Raw genomic sequence first — 24,438 nt, 5'->3', positions numbered from 1 at the left:
CTGATAAAATAGCTCTGTATGCGGACGATGTCCTCCTTTACCTCTCAGACCCAGCTATCTCCGGTCCTCTTGTTCGTCAGATTCTTCGCCGGTTCGGTCAGGCATCGGGTCTCCTTCTCAACCCCAGGAAATCGGTCTTGGTTCCGCTGCATCCAGCTAGAGATTGCTTCGACTGGCAGTCCGATATTCCCCTCCGGAGACTTTCTTTTAAGTATCTGGGGATCTGGGTCACCCTTCTACCGGAGCTCTGCTGGGCCTCAATGTGGCCCCCATGGTCAATAAAGCTAGATCAGACCTGGCGAGGTGGCAATCGCTCCCCTTGAACCCGCTGGGGAGGATTGCACTCTACAAGATGATGATCCTTCCCAAGTTCCTGTACATGCTGCAGAACACGCCCTGCTCTTTTTCTCGTCCTTGGTTCCGGGACTTGGATAAAATGGCGACCAAGTTTCTCTGGGGAGGCCGTAGAGCCCGTCTGGCCTTGAGCCGGTGCCGGATTCCATCATATGACGGAGGTCTGAGCATGACCAACCTTTATCTGTACTATCTTGCAACTCAGCTCCTGGTGGTCCACGATTGGTTTTCGGGCGGGTGGGACGACCCGGCCTACAGGCTGGAGGTACAGCTGCTGGCGTTCCCCTCCATTCAAAATATGCTCTACGGGGCGACGGTTCCTCGGGCGCTCCCGGACGTTGTACGGGCCCCTTTCTTGGTATGGCATGCTGCTCTCCGGCATACCCGATGGTCGGGGAAACTTACTCGTGTTACACCGCTCTGGCATGGCACTTGGCTGCGGGAGGTCACGGGGTTGGGTGGGTTTCGAGCGTGGGATCTCCTTGGGATTTCTTGTTTAAGCGATGTGTGGCGGGGGAGTCGCATGTGCTCCTTCCAGGAGCTCCGGGATCGGTTCTCGTTGTGCCCCTCGCAGTTTTATAAATATCTCCAGCTGCGTCACGCGATTCAATCTCATGTACCTCTGGATTCAAGGATCCCTGATCATAGCCCACCCGAAGCTCAGGTGATGTTGGGGTTTCTAGGGAAGGGGGGAATTTCCCGTATTTACCGGATCCTGGTCAATAACACCCCGACGGACTGGGACGACATGAAGCTGCGCTGTGAGGCCTGGGTGGGACCATTGGACGATGCTGATTGGAGGGACGCCCTTATGGCACCCAGGACGATTACCTCATCAGCCAGGTTGCGGCTCATCCAGCTTTATTACCTACATACCGCCTATCTGACCCCGGAACGCCTCTACCGTGCGGGTCTTTCTCCAGATGCCTCATGTGCGCGCTGTAGGGCAGACCCGGCGGACTTCTTCCACATGGTGTGGGCCTGCCCGAGTTTGGGAGCCTACTGGGGCGAGATTGAAACTGAACTAACTGAGATACTGGGGTGGGAGGTCCCCCATGATCCCAAAGTGGCCCTGCTGGGGATAACAGACGGTCTGGACGGTACCCGTAATGAGAAATTCTTCCTAACTACTGCTCTGCTGGTGGCAAAGAGGGACATCGCGGCCGCCTGGAAGCGGGCTGATCCACCCAAATGCGCTACATGGGGACGGGGGGTGGACTGGTGCGCGACGCAGGAGCGCATGATGTATTCGGCGCGGGGTTGCCCCAAAAAGTTTAGCAGAATATCGGGGAAGTGGCTAGGGGGTATAATCTAGGGGTGTTGAGGCGGGTGGAGGGAGTGAGGGGGTCGGGGAGGGGGTGGGAGGTCTTGCTATTGAGTGTTTATGAACCCAGGAGATGTCATTTTGATGCCAGTTCATTTGGACGGTTGTATGTACATTTATGTGTGTTCTTTTGCAAAAATAAAAATTTGCTTATCAAAAAAAAAAAAACTGGAAAACTTCCCGAACACTGTTCCTCCTACAGACCCCCGTCACTGCTTTTTCACAGATACAAAACTGTTTGCCAAGGTGCTGGCGAACAGACTAGCACCCCTTCTGCCTAAGCTGGTAGGGCCGGAACGCTAACTAGTAATGATCTGTACCCTATTTGCAACCATAGCAAGAATCAACCCGAATGTCAAGGCAGCAGCATTATTTATAGATATCGAGAAAGCATTCGACTCGGTGGAGTGGAGGTTTCTATATGCAGTCTTGAGGAGAGTGGGAGACATCTTTTTAAAACTAGTGGAGGTCCTGAATGCACAGCCTGTAGCACAGGTGCGAGTTAATGGTGCTCTGTCACGTCAGATAGATCTCACCTGGGGTACAAGGCAGGGTTGCCCACTTTCCCCCCTTCTGTACGCCTTGGTGGCGGTACCGCTGGCATGGGCAATGTGTGAATACCACGCATATAGAGGGATACGATCACTGCAATATAACCTCACTATTGCAGCGTATGCGGACGATACATTACTCTATATACGTAATCTGGAACAAAACCTAGCACCAATGTTGCAGGAGGTGGAAAGATTTGGGCAACACTCAGGGCTATACATCAATTGGCATATGTCAATAATTTGTCTGTTAACGGCTGCCACCACTCCCATTAACACTAACTACCCTATAGAGTGGACTACGGTCCCAGTAAAATACCTGGGCGTAAAGATACATACGGATCCAGAGGTCGTACTATCCGAAAACTATGGATGTGCGATACAAAAATTAACAGAGGTCGTTGAAAAATGGATTAAGCTGTGGGCCATATTGCACTAATGAAGATGGTGGTGTTCCCTCGCTTTCTATTTCTCTTCACAAACATTCCCATCAGTTTGCCTAAATCCTTTTTCCATAGCTTTACACACACTGCTAACATGCCTCACCTGGGCTGGAAAACAACCTTGATTAAAATGGGAAAACCTAATCCGACCATATTCGGAGGGCAGGTTGAACACCCCAGATATGAGGTATTATAGAGCCGCACAGACACTACATGCGCTTGGTTGGATACATGGCCCTCATAACTTGCCGCATCTTCACATAGAACATAATATGGTTTCCTCCCCCCCACTACCGAAATTGTTGACTGGTGGATCTCAGAATAAACCCCACATAATTGGTCCGGTAGGTTGTACAGGGTCTCAACTACCCAAAATAGCAGTCAAGCAACAGCTGAGCGTCATATACTCTCCCAAACTACCCATAATCTGGTGCGATTGGTTCCCATTCAGTAACAACCGCGTAACAATACAAACTCTTCATAAACTGAAAATAGCACACATGGGAGACCTATTCCGGGACGGAGTTGTGAGAAAGTGGGAACAGGTGTCCACTCAGGCCTAGGAGTTGACTGCGTTAGACACTTATCAATACTACAGAGTACAGCGGGCGTTGCGTGTGACACTAGGCCCTGACATGTCCGGACAGAAACAAATGAAACCAATGACTTATCTGTTACAATCGGAATCTACACAACATGGCATCACAATACTTTACACACTCCTTAAGGGCAGGCAACCCAAGTAAAGCAGAAATTTCAGCTAGAATGGGAGGAAGAATTAGAAATTTCAGCTAGAATGGGAGGAAGAATTAGGAATGGAATGCACAGTTGCGCAGCGGTCCTATTGCTTGAGTAACAGTAAAGCTATTTCACAGAACGGACGGCACAGATTAATTCACTTTACCCCAGCACGACTATATAGATTTTTTTTTTGATAAACCTTTTTATTGTCATTTATGTAACAGTACATACAGCAACACATCTGTTAATGCTATTGATATGGACTAACAAGCAAGAGCGCACAATCGTGCCCTATGTGGACGTTAGAGCGTGTAAACCTAGGGTATGTAGGCCCCCACTCAGTCTTTGAGCTGGCGACAGTCCCACGAGGCCTGTGTCGAAGTATAACCAACCAGCTTGCATGGTGGTCGCTGCGCCTTGCTGGGGCTGTGGGGTGTGTCTGTTCACCCCTTGTACTTTATCATAGGGGCTATAGGATGTCAGCCGCATGTTAACCATAAACAAACTGGGGATATATAAAACTGGGGGTGCACTGTGTCACAGAAGATGATCACTATTAATATTTTGCCTGAGAGCTATACCATTGCGAGGTATTTTGCTGGAGTTACGCAGGTGCAGGGGGGGAGAGGGAGGAAGGAGCACTGATCACTGCCCATGCGAGGGCGTGGTGAAGAATCAGTCGCGGTCTGCAGTTACGACATGTCGGGCGTCTGGACCCCCTGTACATCTCCCAGGGTGGACTCATGGGCCATGGGGGCCCCGGGGGAACCAATCGCTCGCGGTCCCGCCACCGTTATGGTTTCTTGCGCAAAGGAATATAGTAGCATGGCCCAGGGCATGGAAATCGGGCGTTTGCGAAGTCCCTGGACTTCCTCCGCTCGGAGTAGTTCTTCCTCCGCCCTACCCCACTTTTTGACTGCACCCACTCATGCCGCCAGGGGAGGGCCCTCCGGTGCCTTCCAATGCATAGTGATGCACCGTTTGGCCAGGAGGAGCACCAAGGAAGCATACCGCCTCTCTACTTTCATGTGTTTGTGTCGCTTATGGATGCCCAGGGCGCTAGCCTCCCATGTATATAGGTCCTGTAGCCCCGTGACCGTGCAAAGGGCGGTGGGGATCGCGTGCCTGTAACTGTGAAGCGTCGGACAATCCCATAACATATGTAAAAAAGAGGCAGTGGGCTCCAGGCATCTGGGGCAGGCAAAGGAGCTGTCATGTAGCGGTCTGCGAAAGTCGGTTTCCCATTGTTCTCTGAGGGGTGCAAGTGTGGGTTGTTTTAGAGTCCGTATGGCTTTATAAATCCAGGTGACCAAGTGTCGCCCAGGCCCCATCTGCAGGATCGCATGGATTACCGGATGTGTGGGGGGTTCTGTGTCAATCGTGCGCCACTGCTTGCGGCAGTCTGCTAGGAGCTGTCTATGCAGTAGGAACTGTCCCCTGGGAAGTTCGAAGTCGTCGACAAGCACCTCAAAAGTCTGCAATTGTCCCTCAAAAAACAACGCCCCCACCTCTGTCACGGCATAGTCAGTCCATATGTGCAGTATTCTCTCGGTGTAATGTACCCGGCCCTTGGGGAACCCTACCAGTGGCAGAAGCGGGGAGTACAGAGGCACAGCCCGATTCATTCTATGAATGCGTGCCAGACAGGCGCGTGCAATCGTCACTTGGAGGAGCTTAGTCGGCAGCGGTGCTGCCCCTGGTAACAACATACGGTGGATAGTAGGGGTTTGAATGTGCCCTGTCATGATGATCAGTTCCCTCTGCGCCCGGCCCGCCGTCCAGCGGGACACCCACTGTAATTGGGCGGCCAAGAAATACGCCTCAAAGGATGGGGCCGCTAGTCCACCCTGGTCAAGGGGCAGTTGCAGTTTTGTCAGAGCAATATGCCGGCGGCCAGAGCCCCAGATGAGGGTCCCCATCAGGGTGTCGAGCTCACGAAATAGGGATTGTGGGGGGACCATCGGAAGATTGGAGAAGAAATATAGCCGGCGCGGGACGAGGATCATTTTTGCGACTGCTATCTTCCCCGTGACCGCCAGTGGAAGGTCCTTCCAAAAGTGGACAGAGGATCGAATGCTAGCCATCAGTTTGCAGTAGTTACCCTCGTATATATCCTGCGGTGTATGGTATAGTCGAACTCCTAGGTAGCGGACCGCTTGGGGGCTCCATGAGATGTCCACGTTACCCATTCGTATTTGACAGTGGGGCAAGGCCTGCACCAGGGGGTAGACAGTGGATTTGGGCCAGTTGACTTTGAGTCCTGCCACTTCCTCAAAGTCTTGTAAGATACGCAGTATAGGGGATAAATCTGCTGTAATATCCCGGACATATATGAGCACGTCGTCAGTGTATAGCGACACTGAGTGGGTGGAATCGCCAATTGGGATACCCCACTCCTCACCCGCGGCACGGAGGAGGGTCGCCAAAGGCTCCATCGCCATGGCGAAAAGTAAGGGGGAGAGTGGACATCCTTGTCTGGTGCCGCAATGGACTGGAAAGGAGGCTGAAATAAGGGAACCCAGTCTCGCTCTGGAGCTGGGCGCGGAGTAAATGAGCTGAGTGTAGGCTAGTAGCCGGGGTCCTATGCCCATGCGTTGCAGGTCCCGAAATAGGTAGGCCCACAAGAGAGTGTCGAAAGCTTTTTCGAGGTCCAATACCAGACACGCTGCCCAGGGGAATCGATCACGTATCTGGTCCTGCACGTGGAACAGCCGCTGGATGTTTTAAGAGGTATGCCTGCCTGGGACGAATCCGTTCTGATCTGGGTGGATCAGCTGCGGAAGGACCGTAGCGTACCTGTCCGCCAGGATTTTTCTGTAAATTTTATAGTCTGCTGGCAGTAAGGCTATGGGTCGATAGGAGCCCAGTTGGTAAGGGTCCCTATCCGGCTTGAGAAGGGACACTATGACTGATTCGCACATGGACTGGGGTAAAGCACCCCCGTCTATGGCTTCCTGGAATTGCGACTCCAGCTGGGAAACCAATTGGGACGCGAAGGCGTGGTAAAATTCTAGCGGAAGGCCATCTAAACCAGGGGCCTTGCGGGTAGCTAGCGCCTTCATTGCGTGTCTGATTTCCGTCGCCTTGATAGGCCCGTCGAGGTCTTGGCGTGTGTCACGTCACGATCTATATGGGGTAACTGGAATCGATCTAGAAAATAGGAAAGGGTTTCCTCAGATACCTGGGGGGACTGGTATATAATAGCGTGTAATGCTCTTGAAAGGCTTCCAGAATCAGGTCCTGCGAATATAAAAGAGTGCCTTGAGCATTACGAATGGCCGTGATGGGTGGAAGGGTCGAGTCCTGCTTAACAAGCCATGCTAATAACGTGCCTGCCCGGTTTCCCTCTTTATGGACATGGGCTGCATACGCCGCTAAATTATATCGGCGCATACTTGCCAGCGCCTCCGCATAGGCAGTCCGGGCGCCAGCAATCCGAGCCGGTGTGCCGTTATCCGGGTTGGTCTATTAGGTAAGCTCGGCTAACGCTTGTTCCGCCTTTTGGATGTCCCGCTCCAGGACCCGCCGGACTCCCGTGATGTGGCGAATGCAGGTACCAAGCATTACGACTTTAAAGGCATCCCACTCCTGCGCGCGTGTAGTGGCCATGTCTGTGTTTTCCTGGAAGTAATGGCGTATGTGGTCCGCTGGAGTTTGTTTAAAAACCGGGTCGTTTAGGCAATCCCTAGGGAGGCGCCAGGTAGGGACAGGAGGGTGTGGCTGGCGCCATCGGATCGTTATTGTGTGGGCGTCATGATCTGATATGGTTCTACCTAAATAGTCCGTGTCTGAGATAATAGGCAGGATGGTGGGGGAGCAAAGGAAGCAATCCAGATGCACCCTAAGGTCATGAGGTCTTGAATGGAATGAGTAGAGTCTAGTGGTAGGATTCCGGGTTCGCCAAGCATCCGCAAGGGACCAGTGTTGTGCCCATGATACAAATCGTTTTGCCTGCACTACAATGGGGGATGTCGGATGGGGAGGATGGGACCTATCCAGTGTTATGTTTTGCACGCAGTTGAAATCCCCACCCAGTATCCAGGGCACTTGTGTGTATGTGCTCAGGGGGGTGGAGAGCGCGTCCCAAAATTTATTTTGGTCGGCGTTGGGCCCATAGATACTTCCCAGCAGTACTGCCTGACCATGCAACCGACCTTGTAATAGAACGTATCGGCCAGCTGGATCAATTATGTGAGACTGCTCCTGAAATGGAACACCGGGACGCACCCATATGAGGGTGACCCGGGCGAAGGCCGAATAAGTCGTGGCACATATGATACCCCTCCATCGTCTGCGCAATTTCGCCACCTCTCCTGCTGTAAGGTGCGTCTCCTGCAGAAACGCGATTTGTGCTTTGTGGCGTTTGATGTAAGCATATATGGAGTATCTCTTGCACACAGTGTGCATGCCGCGCACATTCAGCGTGAGGATTGTGGTTCTACCAGTGTGTGCCATCGGTACATGCGTATGGCGTATTGAGCAGGATGGGCCAGCGAGTTCCCCCGGAAGTCCCCAGCTCTAACCCATTCCCCCAATGCCTGCGCCACTAGGATGTTAGCGCAGCTGCTCAGCGGCTTGTGGACTAGGACACAGTGCAGAAGAGGTGTGTACAGGGGGAAGGGGAAACTGGGGTGGGGCGAAAATAACCTTTCCCCAACGCGGGGGACCTATCGTCAGAGGCGATACGTCCAAACTAGCACTCAATTGGTGCAAGAGCATCAACGTAATATAGGGGTGTCGGCCCGTGTCCACGAGGGGTCTCAACATGTGGGCTATGCGCGCAATCTGTGGCTGGCTGCTGGTCTGCCTATTTGCATTTGGGAAGAGTAGGCCCAAAGGTGGCGGGAAGGCGCATGTAGTGCGGGGGCTATCAGTATGTAGAGGGCATCGCCACTCGCCCTAAATTTTCAACATGTTGCAAGGGTCCAGTCATATCAGGTCATCTGCCGTTCGCGGGGTGACTGAGGGTAGAGCCACTGAGTCCACCCCGGCCTGCGTCGTCTCGCTGTCCCCCTCCTCCTCTGATGTAAATATGTGGGGGGCTCGTTCAAGGTCTGTTGTTGGGAAGGCGGGACAGAGGCCCGCTGCCGCTTTCAGGGCCTGGCATCTCCATGTCCGGGGACCCCAGGGTATGCGGAAGCGATGCGGAAGCGCCTGGTCGGTTTCGTCTCCGTGAACGTTGTCTTCTGGGGCCCGCTGCTCTCAAGCGTTGTTCCTGGGTGCGTTCCGCTCGGTGGCCCGCGGTACAGTTCTGGTCTGCCCAGTCATGCGCCTCCTCTGGGGTCATAAAGAAGTGAGTAACACCATCGTGTATGACTTTAAGGCAGGCCGGGAAAAGCAGGGAGTATTGTATTTTCTCCGCCCGTAGGCGCCGTTTCACCTCCAAAAAGTATGCCCTTTGGCGCTGGACCGCTCGGGAGTAGTCGGGGAAGAGCATGATGGTTTTGTTCTTGACTCGGAGCGGTCCTGCCTGCCGGGCCGCCCGGAGCACCGCATCACGGTCTCTGGAGTGTAGAAATTTGGCCAGCATTGGGCGCGGCAGGGCTCCCGGCTGGGGGCGACGCGCTGGAACACGGTGCGCCCTTTCGATGGAGAAGCACGCTGTGCGTTCAGCACCAGGAGTGAATGATTTGGTCCAGGTTTCCATATACTCCACTGCGTCAGATCTTTCAATTCCCTCCGGCAGGCCAAGAACACTGATATTACAGCGTCGCAACCGCCCTTCCAGATCATCGATGCGTTCTTCCATGGTGGAAACGCGACCCATCAGGGTGCGTGTCGAGTCCTGGTGTGTCTTCACCATAGGTTGGATGTCAGTGACCGCTCTCGCCTTGTCTGAAACTTTGTCCGATAGTTTACGGTGGTCATCGCGGAGGAGGCTGATGTCCGTAGTGAGGGTGTCCAGCTGGTGCTCCATGGAGAGCCTCGACTGCTCTATTGCCGCCAGCACCTTGTCTAGCTTAGCCGATAGAGAGGTATCCTCCGACGGTCCTACGGCTTTGGAGGCACCACTGGACTGGTTGGTAGGAGCCTCCGATGCAGCCCCGAGGGCCGGCGCCACCGCTTTGGGTTTGCCCATGCTGTCCGTTGGGGGCCACGTGAACGTGAAGGGGACCTGTTAACAGGGTGAGGTGTGGTCCCAGCCGATGAAGGGCCCCCCGGCGCTGTGTCCCGTTGCTGCGCAGTACTCTATGCAAATGTCCGAGAGTCGACTGCGGGCATCAGGCGCCCTGGCAGGCGAGTGCGAGGGTGCGGCAAATCTGTGTGGTTGATCCGGTAATGGAGACTGCCGGTGTCCAGTAGCTGCAGGTATACAAGCGGCCTCTCCTGCAGGTGGGGGCCCCGACCCTTACTCCGTCCCCGGGGGGCCCCATGGCGCGTCCTCCCGTCCGGACCGGTGATATCCCGGCCACGAGGTCGCCCCGTTCCCGTACGTGGTAGCAAGAGGCGGTATCAGGGTCAGCGCACCGCTGGTCCTCCACGGCCCCCCTCAGCCTCCAGAAAGTCCAGGCGGGCCGCTGTGGTGAAGTCTGGTGCTGGGGTAAAGCCTCTGGGCCCCAGCGATCGTCGCCCCAGCCACCAGGGCCCACTGCGTTCCAGTGCAGGCCTCTAGGCAGAAGCGCGATGGGTCGCATTCTTAGGGTCAGGCAGGCCGCCTTATGGCCGCAAATCACAGCAACATCTGCAAGGCGTATATAGCTTTTCGTCAAATCTCCGCCACCATCGCGCGGGCTCACCTCTACTTCAGCGGCCGCCCGGGGTCCATCAATTCACACGCGTCCAGAGCAGCCTGCGACAGTTCAGGGCCTCCGAGAGTGCGCCACGCTGCCTCCCAGGCCAATAGCAGACATGCCCCCTGCGGCCGATACAGGCGGAGGCGGCACTCCTCAACAATGCGCGCCCCCCGATCGTCTCATGTAGGCTGCGACTTGTCCTCGGTGGGCCCCAAGCAGGGGGGGGCCTCCGCCGGGTGAAGCTGTGGGAGCGCGCCGGCATCGATGAGCAGCCGCGCCTAGGCCCCCGTCGTCTCCCGGAAGGCCCAGGCAGCTCCCTCAGGGTCGGAGGTCCGAAGTTACCTCCTCCGATGCGCCCGTACTGTCCACATCTCCTCCGCTGGTGCTGGGTGCTCGATGCGGCGCTGCAGGGGATCCCCTGGCTCAACAGTCGAGGCGGGGAGTTACGAGACGGGTGGGCGCCATCTTATGCCCGGCGCCCCCTCTCCACAGCAAGCTCCGGACTACAGCCCCTGTGAGGCCAAAGCTGCAGTTTAAACGTGGGTATTGGACACCCAACGCTATCAGGAACTGCAGGATGTGGGCCAGAACCAGCCAGACTCAGTGAGACCGGGCGTGGTGAAAGCCCAGTCACAGAGCCTCAGCGAGACACGTCCGTTGTGGTGGCCATCTTAGCCACGCCCCCCAGCACGACTATATAGATACGGCCTGAGGGAGGACGACAGGTGCATGAGATGTACAGCAATAAATGCCAATTTCATACACCTGGTGTGGGAGTGCGCTGGTATCCGAGCATTTTGGGGCAGGGTGTTCACTGCATGTAGCAAAATGCTGGATCAGGTAATACCTGAGTCACCGTTGGTTGCTCTACTGGTGTTTGATAAAAGCATTCCAAAAGCTGTGCGTAGGCTGACCTCCATTGGCATACTGCTTGCCAAGTGTAGGATTGCAATGAGGTGGATGCGTGGCCCCTTGCCTAAATTATATGAATGGCATACTGATCTGGCCTATTGTTCTACGCAATCGGAGAATTATAATGCGTTAATGCCTGTTAAATGTCAACCTAAAGATATTTGGGGACCATATCATACATATCTGTTGAAAAATGCTGCAGAGGATGCTACACATACAGAGCTGGACAGGACTGGTGTCGGCTGAATGATGTTATCCCTAGATGGTCGAATTATGGTGCATGTAAACGTTGGCGGAAATGGACCGAATTAAGAAGAGCAACAGAATATGTTGGATTTGTAAAAAATTATTGAAATTAAGTGTATTACATGTACCCACAGGACGCTACAGCTTTTTTCGAGTACTGAACAGGTGGGTTGTGGACTAAGTGTCGAAAATGTTACCTATTCTGGCTTTAAATTGCTATACCAATCATTATGAACGCTAAAGCGATTGTATGCAAGTACTGCTGTAATGTTCCTTCTTTTTCTTTTCTCCAAAAACTTTAAATAAAGTTTTTTTTTAAAAAACATTCTAGAGAATAAGGGCTGGCACAGTGAAGCTAAGTCTGCTATATGAGTGCTCTAGAATATATTTAGCTAGATATTTACTTCACTCCCAGGAATTAAGTTCAATTATTTATTCTTTTTATTCAAACATTGTATTTATTTTTGTATGAAAGTGCTTACCAGCAACATTTAAATTATGTGGTATTAAAGAAAGTTCTACCAAGATGTGGATTTGCACTCACCTGTGCTGAAAGAGTCATTGGTTATCCTTTCGTCTGTTTCCTGGCATTCCTTCAGATATTGGCTTTCTTCTTTGTTAACTTCAAATCCCACATCAAAGAGGTCCATTTTATCATCTATTAGACAATAAAAGATATCAGTGTTACATCTCAAATGAAAAAGTTTCCTATTGCTGTTTATTAGCCTTAATTTTCCCCATGAAGACCTTTCTTATTGGGGAATTCTGACAATATGTTGTTGTTTCATAATATAATTGTATATACACACATACACACACACACGCGCGCAGAATTGGAATTCGCAAACCCTGTGTAGTTCCCCCGATTTATGTATAGAGCAGCTCCTTGATATGGAGTTCCTCGTAACACCGACACCCCAAGTCTGCTCACCTCCAATGCCTGTTTTTCTAGCAGAATTTTTAAACATAGGATTTTCACAGTGCCATCCACACCAAGCTAGAAAAGCAAAAAAGCTCCACCCCCAAGCCCAACACCTCACAGACAGCCAGGCCCCTGCTGGGCACAGTCTTTGGACCCATGTGGACAGAGAAGTCACTAATAGAGAGCAGCCTTCCACGGGACCCTCCCACCTCACATTCTTCCTTTTTTTTTGTTTTCTCTATCTCTTGGGAGTCCTGTGGCAGCCAGGGGGTGGCTCTCGTGGGACTCCTGCTGGAGTACCCGGGCGATTTGGCTCCCATGGGACTCCTGCAGGATCACAATACACCCCAATATATTTATTTTTTAAATGCAACCCCAGGTAGGAACCCCCCAAGCCCTAGTCCGGGGTATCAGTGTACATGGCACCATGCCTTCTTATACCTTTTTTTAAATCAATTTGCAGGACACAGGTCCAGTTTCCCAAATATGGCTTGGTAGCCACAACGTTTTTTTTCAGATTGTTGCCAGTCAATCACAACGTGCATGCCTGAACAACCGTATTACTCCCATGGAAGCAAGACAGCCAAATCTCTTGGGAAATGAGAACTTTTTTTTTTTAATTTACAGACCCGCGGGACTCCCGCAGGACCAGCTGTCAATATACTAATTTTTTTCAACCTTAATTTCTCAAAAACTACTGAACAGATTTTCACCAACCAAATCACAAAAAGCACATTTTCTGAATAAAGATCTAGCTTTCTACCAAATTTCGTTTAATTCTGTTCAGACATTTTCTCTGTATTATCTAATTTTTACTATGGGAAATGTGATTTTGGAATCCCTCTTTTTCTCTGCCTTCACGTGATTGATCAGCCAGGGAGATATGGCCAGGCGCCAGGGAATAGGGTCCCCGGGCCCAAAATCGGCCCATGGAGGGGGGCCGTGCAGCCCCCTCCCCATTGAATTTTGTCAGGCCCCAGGGGTAGGGCCCTCAGGGCTAAAATCGACCAGGGAGGAAGACCGTGCTGCCCCATCCTCCATGAAGTCATGGCTAGGCCTTGGGGTATGGGGTCAAAGAGGCCGTTCTGGCCCGATGCTCATTTCACAAAAAATAAACCTCAAAAGGAAGCACTTACAAATACAAACACAACTGGTGGCCCAGATGAAGCTCCACTTCTGTAAAGGGCAAATTATCCTAACTCCTGGGCTTGGCGAAGGCAAAGCAAGTGTGTTTTCTCTGCAATTCCATATTAAAAGATGATCTGAAATGCTTTGTGGAGGTGAATGCATCGTTGATTTACTGGAGCGCCATCTGTTGTGAACGTGATGGGTGGGTCCTTGGAAGCTTCACCGTTTGGCCCCGCCCACCTAAGTAGTATGCAAAGGTCTTCCCGCCTTTTGCCAGGATAATGGATGGCTTAACAAGCGGCTTCCCAGCTCATTTCACGCTGATTTTGATGAGGGGTTGTTGATGAAGAGGAAATCTCCACCAAACAAAGAAGCACTTACTTCATATAGTTTAGAAGAAAGACCCTTGTTTGGTGGAGATTTACCTCTTTGTAGTCTTGTTGCCTTCTCTATAGGAGGATTTATGCTATCACAAATTTCTGGATAAAGATGAAGCAGGAACAATCACATTGCAAAACGCACACAAGGTCACTGGTGATATTTCCTCGTGCTCCATTACGCAGCTATAATCTAGAATACTTATTGAACATTTACCCAAGGAGGTAGCACTTTGTAAATAACCAGCAGAAAGTACTCCACTTGGGTATATATTTTGTGCAAAACTGTGTACTCTTGTTGGATAAAGGGGCAGCTGTGGTTCCTTTGTGGTCCAGTCACTCACACAGCTACAACCACACAAACACTTAGACACCACCTCACACACAGGCACTCACACATCCATTGATACACCCACTCACACACCCACTCAGAGACCTACCAGACACTCTCACATGCACTCTGAGACCCACTCAGACACTCATGCACCCACTCACACACGTACTCAGGCACTCATTCCCACTCACAGATCTACTCAGACACTCTCCCAGCCACTCACAGACCCATTCAGACACTCATGCACCCATTCACGGACCCACTGAGACTCATGCACATACTCAGACCCACTCGACACTCATGCACACACTCACAGACTGACTCATACACTGATGGAGGCACTCGCAAACTCACTCAGACACTGTGACGCCCACTCAGAGACCCAGACACCCACTCAAGCACCCAGGCATCCACTCACAGACCCACTCACACATCCAGTGAGACTCTTATGCAGCTACTCCCAGACCCACTCACACACCCGCTGACCTCATTAACAGAACCACTCACACCCCTATACAACCCCCCATACTCCCACTAACACATGCACACAACCACTCACATAGCTATTCACAGACCTATACAAGTACTCATACAACCACTCAATCATTCATAAAGCCACACACATAACCATTAACTTACCTATACAGATTCTTATACGGCCACACAATCACCCATACAGGTACTCACACATACACACACACACACATTTATTAATGTATACAGCCACTCACACTCATTCACCCATACAGCCTCTCAACACAGCCATTCGCTGACCCATACACACACTCACACCACTTACATACCCATTCATACATCCATACAAGCTCTCCCACATAAGCTCACTCACACATACAGCCATTCACACACCCAGTCACTCACTTATACAGCCATTCAGATACCCACTCACTCATATAGCTACTGACACACCCACTCGCTCACCAATACAGCCACTTTCACCCACACGGCTACTAACATACCCGCTTATACACCCATACAGCCACTCACACACCAACTCACATATACATACAGTCATTCACACACCTACTCATACATCCACCCACACAGCCACTAACACATCCACACAGCTACTCACACACCCACTTATATACCAATACAGCCACTCACACACCCACTCACACACGGATACAGACAGTCACACAACCACTCAGGTCACATATGTTAGAAATAGTATCACTCATTAGTAATACAGAAATAATAGTAATTTAACCTATGCAGTAGCTTAGTATATATTTTTAAGTCTCAGTCATTTGAGAGATGCCATCAGTGATATCACTGACCATGTCATGAGTGATGTAATATGTGAGGCCATAAGCAGTACATTGCGAGGGTGTAAGTTATAGTTAGCTCAGATAACTATAACTGCTGAATTTCAGTGGTTTTGCACAAGTGAAATCTAAGCCTAACTATAACATCCCTGTAACCATTTTTTTTTCCCAGTGAATATATACAACTGTGAGCAACACCTTGTGGTCGAAACGCGTTGGTGGTGGTGTGCTGTTGAAAATAAAAGAAATTGACACTTTAACTTCCTGGAGTACAGCGTTAATCCTTTGGTGTAAAAGATTTTCGGGGCCTGGTCCATCTCTGATGCCAACACAAATGACATGTGTGCGATTTCATGGACCAATTTGGTGATTATATATATATACAAATATATAAATATATACAGCGAGCAGATTGGAGTGACTGAAAGGCGGCACAATATTCAGCAATGGGGTATGACAAACAACAAGTACACCAATATGGGACATAATTGAATAACAATATTGCATTATGGGACACTGATGCCTTTCCAGATTGCCATGCCGCCCTATGATTGGTCCAAACTCCACCAATAGGGAACAGAATGAAAATTCAAAAGAACGCAAGCTGTGCCTAATTGTAATGATTTTACGCACTGAAGAAGGCCCATGCCGAAATGCATTTGCGCAATAAAATCACTGAAAAACTTCCGTGAGTGCCCCGTGATTTGCAGTTGTTGTGTAACAGACGCGGCTTCACCCCCCGCTTTGGAAAGCACCCGCCGCGTGTTCGACAAGCCTGGGTGAACGAAGAGGTTGTTTATGTTGGCAAGTCTGAACCACTGCTAGCGGCTCCCGGCAACCGAAGAGGATGTGGGCTATACAAGTCTAAGGCTACCTACCATATGAGGGATACCTACGGGACACCGTGAAAACGAACTGAGCAGCAGGCGAGGAAGACAGGCACAGCGAGCAGATTGGAGTGACTGAAAGGCGGCACAATATTCAGCAATGGGGTATGACAAACAACAAGTACACCAATATGGGACATAATTGAATAACAATATTGCATTATGGGACACTGATGCCTTTCCAGATTGCCATGCCGCCCTATGATTGGTCCAAACTCCACCAATAGGGAACAGAATGAAAATTCAAAAGAACGCAAGCTGTGCCTAATTGTAATGATTTTACGCACTGAAGAAGGCCCATGCCGAAATGCATTTGCGCAATAAAATCACTGAAAAACTTCCGTGAGTGCCCCGTGATTTGCAGTTGTTGTGTAACAGACGCGGCTTCACCCCCCGCTTTGGAAAGCACCCGCCGCGTGTTCGACAAGCCTGGGTGAACGAAGAGGTTGTTTATGTTGGCAAGTCTGAACCACTGCTAGCGGCTCCCGGCAACCGAAGAGGATGTGGGCTATACAAGTCTAAGGCTACCTACCATATGAGGGATACCTACGGGACACCGTGAAAACGAACTGAGCAGCAGGCGAGGAAGACAGGCACAGCGAGCAGATTGGAGTGACTGAAAGGCGGCACAATATTCAGCAATGGGGTATGACAAACAACAAGTACACCAATATGGGACATAATTGAATAACAATATTGCATTATGGGACACTGATGCCTTTCCAGATTGCCATGCCGCCCTATGATTGGTCCAAACTCCACCAATAGGGAACAGAATGAAAATTCAAAAGAACGCAAGCTGTGCCTAATTGTAATGATTTTACGCACTGAAGAAGGCCCATGCCGAAATGCATTTGCGCAATAAAATCACTGAAAAACTTCCGTGAGTGCCCCATGATTTGCAGTTGTTGTGTAACAGACGCGGCTTCACCCCCCGCTTTGGAAAGCACCCGCCGCGTGTTCGACAAGCCTGGGTGAACGAAGAGGTTGTTTATGTTGGCAAGTCTGAACCACTGCTAGCGGCTCCCGGCAACCGAAGAGGATGTGGGCTATACAAGTCTAAGGCTACCTACCATATGAGGGATACCTACGGGACACCGTGAAAACGAACTGAGCAGCAGGCGAGGAAGACAGGCACAGCGAGCAGATTGGAGTGACTGAAAGGTGGCACAATATTCAGCAATGGGGTATGACAAACAACAAGTACACCAATATGGGACATAATTGAATAACAATATTGCATTATGGGACACTGATGCCTTTCCAGATTGCCATGCCGCCCTATGATTGGTCCAAACTCCACCAATAGGGAACAGAATGAAAATTCAAAAGAACGCAAGCTGTGCCTAATTGTAATGATTTTACGCACTGAAGAAGGCCCATGCCGAAATGCATTTGCGCAATAAAATCACTGAAAAACTTCCGTGAGTGCCCCGTGATTTGCAGTTGTTGTGTAACAGACGCGGCTTCACCCCCCGCTTTGGAAAGCACCCGCCGCGTGTTCGACAAGCCTGGGTGAACGAAGAGGTTGTTTATGTTGGCAAGTCTGAACCGCTGCTAGCGGCTCCCGGAAACCGAAGAGGATGTGGGCTATACAAGTCTAAGGCTACCTACCATATGAGGGATACCTACGGGACACCGTGAAAACGAACTGAGCAGCAGGCGAGGAAGACAGGCACAGCGAGCAGATTGGAGTGACTGAAAGGCGGCACAATATTCAGCAATGGGGTATGACAAACAACAAGTACACCAATATGGGGCATAATTGAATAACAATATTGCATTATGGGACACTGATGCCTTTCCAGATTGCCATGCCGCCCTATGATTGGTCCAAACTCCACCAATAGGGAACAGAATGAAAATTCAAAAGAACGCAAGCTGTGCCTAATTGTAATGATTTTACGCACTGAAGAAGGCCCATGCCGAAATGCATTTGCGCAATAAAATCACTGAAAAACTCCCGTGAGTGCCCCGTGATTTGCAGTTGTTGTGTAACAGACGCGGCTTCACCCCCCGCTTTGGAAAGCACCCGCCGCGTGTTCGACAAGCCTGGGTGAACGAAGAGGTTTTTATATATATATATATATATATATATATATATATGAATATATATGTATATCTCTATATCCAATTACCGCTGGTGCACAGAGGAGACGATGGACGTCACAGTTACAGAATCACGAGCGGACACGGACCTTCGTTAAAGTGCGTATTTATTTCGTTGGGTTTGCCGTCATAACGTTTCAGCTCAGTGGGTCCCCTCGACACACTCACTTTGCCGGCCCCAGTGGATGCAGTCCCTAGGTCCCAAAAAAGGCTCGGGAGGGGGGCTGCATGCACCCTTCCCAAATAAAGCTTATCAGCCCCAGGGGATGGGTTCCCGGGGTGTATAAGAGGCTTGGGGAGAGTGGCTGCACACCCTCACTCCTAAATTTTACAATCACTCCAGGGCCTCAAATGAACTCAGGGAGGGGGGCTACACCCAACCCCCTTTAATTAACCTATTGGCCACAAGTCCCTATCTGCCCAGTATCGCTGTTCAATTTTCCTATGGAAAAAGAAAAAGGGGAAAAGACGTTTTGGACCCCCTCCTGCCCACTTTTTTCGTTTCCTGTTCGACAGATCGCTCTGAAACTTTCCAGGAAGGAGTTGAGATGGAGTTTAGGAAAGTTTGGTGAAGATTCTTTAAACGGCGCAAAAGTTATGGGCATACTAAAAAAAAAATCAATTTCCAATGGAAGCATGGTCCTAACTAGAACGACCCGGTGGCAAGTGCCACTGGGTAATATATAACTAGGCTGTCCGGTATTAGGTTTAAACCTACAAAAACTGATAAAACCCCACTGAAAGAGAAATAGCCCTCACCAGTGAAAACATATAAACACTGAAAAAACACCTGCACAACCACAAACTAAATGTTATTCAAAGAAAGGAAAAACAGAGTGATAGTCATTTTTTTCTTCCTGAAGGGGCCAATACAGTGTAACTTTGTTATGCAAGAAGCAGTAAGAAAGTCTGGCCTAACACTGTTCTGCTTGAGTTTTGTTGTTTAGGGATGCCACTAAAATATTGTTTCTTCTTCCTTTTGTTTTATTTTCAGTTTTGTGGTCTTTGGTCTAAAGATGCAGGGTTTGGAAGCATGTTTTAGGTATTGTTTAAATATTTTATAAACTGTGGAGAATCCGGAAATATCAAAATCATATTTGATATTTCAGCTGCATTTGATTCTTTCACTGATAGGTAAAATGGCTGGTTTCATAAGAATCTTTTCTAATATGTGTCATCACATTTACCCACAGAGAATGGGTAAAACCCCTTGATACATCAGCCCCCAGTTTCTAGTGAGTCAGTATTGATAGTAGGTTAATTTGCAACACCTCAAGCTTTAAACATTCAATGCAAGGTATAGTGACAAGTATATGTGAAAAGAGCGCTATCACAAAGCATCTGGGATTGTGGTTAAACATGGCACCAGACTTTTGGAAAACATGGACTGCAGTGTCACTTGGAATGCTCTGCAAAAATGGTTCTTTCCAAGTTCAACAAAGATTGGAGTGAAATTGTTTGTATTTGCAGTGATTCAGCTATGTTTATGAAAAAGTTGTGTGATGACCTGTCAAAATCGATATCTGAGCTGAAGGGCTTGCCTGTAAGAGATCCTTGCCACTCGTTAGATGGTATGCTGAACGCATCTTTACAATCTTCAGAGTTAATGAGGAATGCTATTGACTTTTTAGTCCATTCTGTTGCACTGTTTTCTTATGCACAGGAACTAAAACGCAAATATTTATCATTTTGTGCTTTGTGTGGCATCAAAGAAAGAGTCATCCCAACTGCGTCCCTTAGCTGATGGTTCTAAGTCCAAGGGGCTATGAATGCTATATTAACCACGTGGCAACTGTTTACAGAATTGTTGTAGAGTGATGATGCCAAAGGCAAGAAATGTAAGGATCTATGGTCACATATTGATAGTGATGTGAAAAAAGTACACTCTACTGCATTCTTAGATTTTTACAGGAAAACATAACTGCTACAGTGAACATAATAGTGTCTGAAAACACCCTTGTCTGCCATGTTTTCAGCATAATTGGTGTAGATGTATAACATCTCCTTGAGAGAAGGGTGGGTGACACCTTTAGTGACTTTGGCACTGCAACATTTTCCATGTTAGAGTGCTTGCCACTTGGTAAGCAAAGCAATGGTAAAGAGCAATTCACGAACTTTTATTATACAATGTATGAGAAATGGCTTGCAATGATGCATAGAAATGTCCCTTCACAGCCAATGGCATTTGAAGTCAATGAAACCTCACTGTGGTACTCTGTTCTAGATCCCTTCGATAAAGGGGAATTTCCTCCATAGTTTCAAACGTGCTGCTTCATTTTTCACCGCTTCAGTAACTCTGAGGGCATAGGCGCCCAGATCAGCAAAAATGCTGCAGAACCTACCCTGAGAATCGCAATCTTCAAGTGAACCAGTATTGCCATGGAAAGCTTTGTCAGTGGCCAGAGTTAACAAATTGTGTACTGGCCGTTTTGGCATTGCTCATCTCAAGTGCCGATGTTGAGAGGGCCTTTTCACAAAAGTTTACATGGGAAGGAAAGAGCGAGCGCACATGGGCAAAGACTCACTGAAGAAGTATTGTATGGTGTACTACAATAAGTTTAATTTGCAAAAATCTATTTGGACCTCATATACACTATACTTACACTGTCTATATACCATGTGCTATACATGCAGAAAGTAAGCAATAATAAAAGCAAAATGTTCCATGAACACCAGAAACACACTGTTTCTGTAGTTTTTAATGGCGCGAAAATGTGTAATCACTGATAACCACTGTTTTTTTAAGGTATTGAAATCACTTGAAAACACTGAAAAAACCCCACCAGAATTGACCAAAAATAGAAACTGAAAACAGGAAAGCCTATATATAACTGTGTGGTTTTTGAGTCACCGTGGAAAAGTGGATCGCTCTTGGAGTAAGTGTCTTAGAGGGTATGGTCTAGGCAGTGAATTAAAACAGCAGTAAATCTAGAGATAGCCAAGGTGGCATTTTATGATCGCAACCAAGTGCTTCTCTACAGTGGCCCTTTCGAACCCGGAAAAAGGATTGGGATTGTCAAGTGAACGAAACAGCACCAGTTATCAGATTACTCTAAGGTATCTGGCAGAATGGCATCCACCCTATGCTCTCAAGGATAGGAAGTGCTAGGTAGGAGGTCAATTATATGTATTCATATAATAATGAAATAATTATGACAGTTGAATTATTCATCTTCTTCACCATTCTTGTGATGCTGGTTACTATACTTTGTTTTCTTCTACTAATCGTTGCAGCACATGTATTCTACACAGGAGTCCAACTGCTTCAATAAATACTTTGAATTGCTAATTTGTGTATTTCTTGAGTCCTTCTTTGGGCATGCCAGAGTTAACAACGAAAGGGTAAATCTGTTTACCCGATTTCCTTGAGGGAATCGGGGTCGTCATGTTTTGAATTTGCAGATACCATCAGGTACCATGTAAGGTTTTGGGGTCCGGATGGCGCACTGTGAGCTAGCCAGGAACTAGGTCAACATATTTTGATGGTATAAGAGGACTCAGTCCCCCATAATTTTGATGCTTATGTTGCCCAAAAGCACAGTCTAACTGAATCAGTAGGAACCGTAGGACAGCAATCTCATAGAAACTCCTTTCTGGATTGACAGAGCAGCTGTCTGCATGATCTAATGCTTACAATATCCATAGAGTGTGATCCGGGCCAGCCCATTTAAACTATTATCTAATCTGATTCAGACTATTTGAGCTATTGGTTTGAGGCAATAACATCTTAGATCAGCCCAGATAACTATTTATCTCTCACCTCAGGCTATTGCCGTTAGGTGTATCATTCCTCCTTTTATTGTGTGCTTACACTGAAATGCAGGAGGGATTATTTTACACATAAAAAGTACATGTGCACATCATACTTGTTCTCACTTTCAATTCATTATCTCATACATGCATTGTCTACAGAAAACAACCTTTTGTACCCTAACAAGGACCACCAATGCCATGACTTCCACCAATACCACAATGTTATCACCAATACCCCCACTAATACCACTACCAGTACCTGATATTACCATTAGGACACCACCAATACCACCACTGATAACATCACCAACAATACCATCAACACAAATATCACCCACGCTGATACTATCAATACTATCACTACACATACTGAAACCATATACTCCATCCACACCAACAATATGACCAGTACCACGACCACCACCAAGATGACCAACAATACCTTCAAATCCAGAACCCCTACTACCATCAATACCACTACCAGTATCATTAATACCCCCAATGCCACACCACTACCAGAAAAACCAATAACAATGCCGGAAATACCACTACTACCACCAATACTACCACCTTTAACATACCACTGACAATACTAATACACCACTACAAATACCACCAACAATAACATCAATACCACCACCACAGATACCACCTCCTCTACTAATACCACCACTAACACCAATACCAAAAAGTCATCAACACCACCAATACCATCATGTATTCCACAACATCACTACAAGTACCACCAATAGCGACACAACACTGCCAATACCACCACACAACCAAGCAAACCTATAGTCTTTGCCAAAGCATTAAACACGGTCACCTTGCTACACACTAACATACACTGAAGTATAGTAATGAAAATCGTAAGTACTAATATAGTTTATTTATTTCACAGTTCCGGTAAAATTGTAAGAATCTGTAAATCCAAGAACTGGGTCTAAAGTCAAGAAAAGTAGACTTAGGGCCTCATTTAGAAGAGGGGAGTAAATGGATAACCACAAAATAGGCTTATGTGCTGTCTATTCACCATTGCATTCTGCTGCTTCAATTAGAGGGTGATGGAAAGTGGTGTTCCAGGTGGCAGTGCCGCCGTCAGTTTGACCAACATCCATTTGGTGGACTTGACACTATCGGAAACGGAGGTGCATGATCCGCCCAATTTAGGGTGGTCTTTTGAATGCCATTTTCAATTGGGTTCTCTTTTGTGTAAGTTGGCCACGGAAGTAATGGAGGCATTGCAAAGAAATCTCTGAAAATCGTCCCTACATGTTTGCAGATAATTCCCATAGCATCAACAAGATTTGTTATGTGGGCCCTGGAATTGGACACCAACTTTCAGATTCTATTTCCACAAACCATATACAGCATCATTGCCACCATTCATGACAGCATCATTTCCGCCATTAATGGCATCGCAGACATGCTTCCGTAGGATCTGAAACAATTACCGCCTGCCCCACTTTGGAAGAGGGTAGAGACTCCAAACAAACCACCACCACTACTACTAATAATACTAAAACTAACACAAATACCAGGTATGCTACCACCAAGCTTGTGGGAATTGTTTTGGGGTAAAACTGCCTGCCACAATGTTGCACAATGAAAGATCTGACTATCAAAGGCAAAATTAGGTCATTAGTTTTTAACCACTAAGGTGGTGTAATAATCAAAACAATTTTTGTTAGAAGAAATTAGGTAGAATGAAAAGCAAAAATGGAACTCTGAGAGTTCACATGTTCAGCTTTGAAGGATATTAATACACCCGCTGCAATACTTCACCTTAGATGGTGAATGCTTATCTTCAGGCTCGGTACGGATGCTGCTCCATAAGCTAATCACTAGACAAAACAGTGTGTTACTAGTGTATTGATGCTTTCCACTCTAATGTCTCTCTGCCTAAAATGGACTCTCCAAAGACTTCCAGAGGTTTTTTTCTGTTTTGTGTATTATCATGCAGTGTGCTATCCTACGCTTCTCAGCATTTTATTCCGTAATGTAAAGCATGTAGGATCAAAGTACTGTAAGGTACACAAATCATCATATTTTTCCTAGGCTTTTATATTGGTTGTAGTCACAATTTACCAGACGAGTGATAATAAGCACACAGACTTAGCTGATGTCTTGCATCGTATCTACCGCTGTTTGTGGATGGACAACTAGGGGGTTGACACACCCTTCTTCCTCTGAAAATGATGGGCACATATTGGATGGGAATGTGCCTCAGCAGCAATGACTACCCTAGTTACAACATCAAATGGAAAAGCTCAAACTAGGAAGGAGAAGCTTTCCTAACCTTATCTATCACTAATTGTTTTACAAAATAACTAATGG

At 48.2% G+C, this 24,438-nt stretch overlaps 1 protein-coding gene across 1 annotated transcript in view; it reads right to left on the bottom strand.

The window, feature by feature from the left end:
- Window positions 1-24,438, bottom strand: part of LOC146821354 (uncharacterized) — a 234,672-nt gene that overhangs the window by 118,156 nt on the left and 92,078 nt on the right. The window contains exon 4 of the mRNA XM_085612299.1: window positions 11,850-11,963. Within this exon, the coding sequence (XP_085468425.1) occupies window positions 11,850-11,963 (114 nt within the window). The remainder of the gene's footprint in view (window positions 1-11,849; window positions 11,964-24,438) is intronic.

Source organism: Triturus cristatus, chromosome 6 (assembly GCF_964204655.1).
Source record: "Triturus cristatus chromosome 6, aTriCri1.1, whole genome shotgun sequence".
Taxonomy (NCBI): domain Eukaryota; kingdom Metazoa; phylum Chordata; class Amphibia; order Caudata; family Salamandridae; genus Triturus; species Triturus cristatus.
Note: the sequence above shows the minus strand (reverse complement) of the source record. Positions and strands in the feature narration are given on the sequence as shown.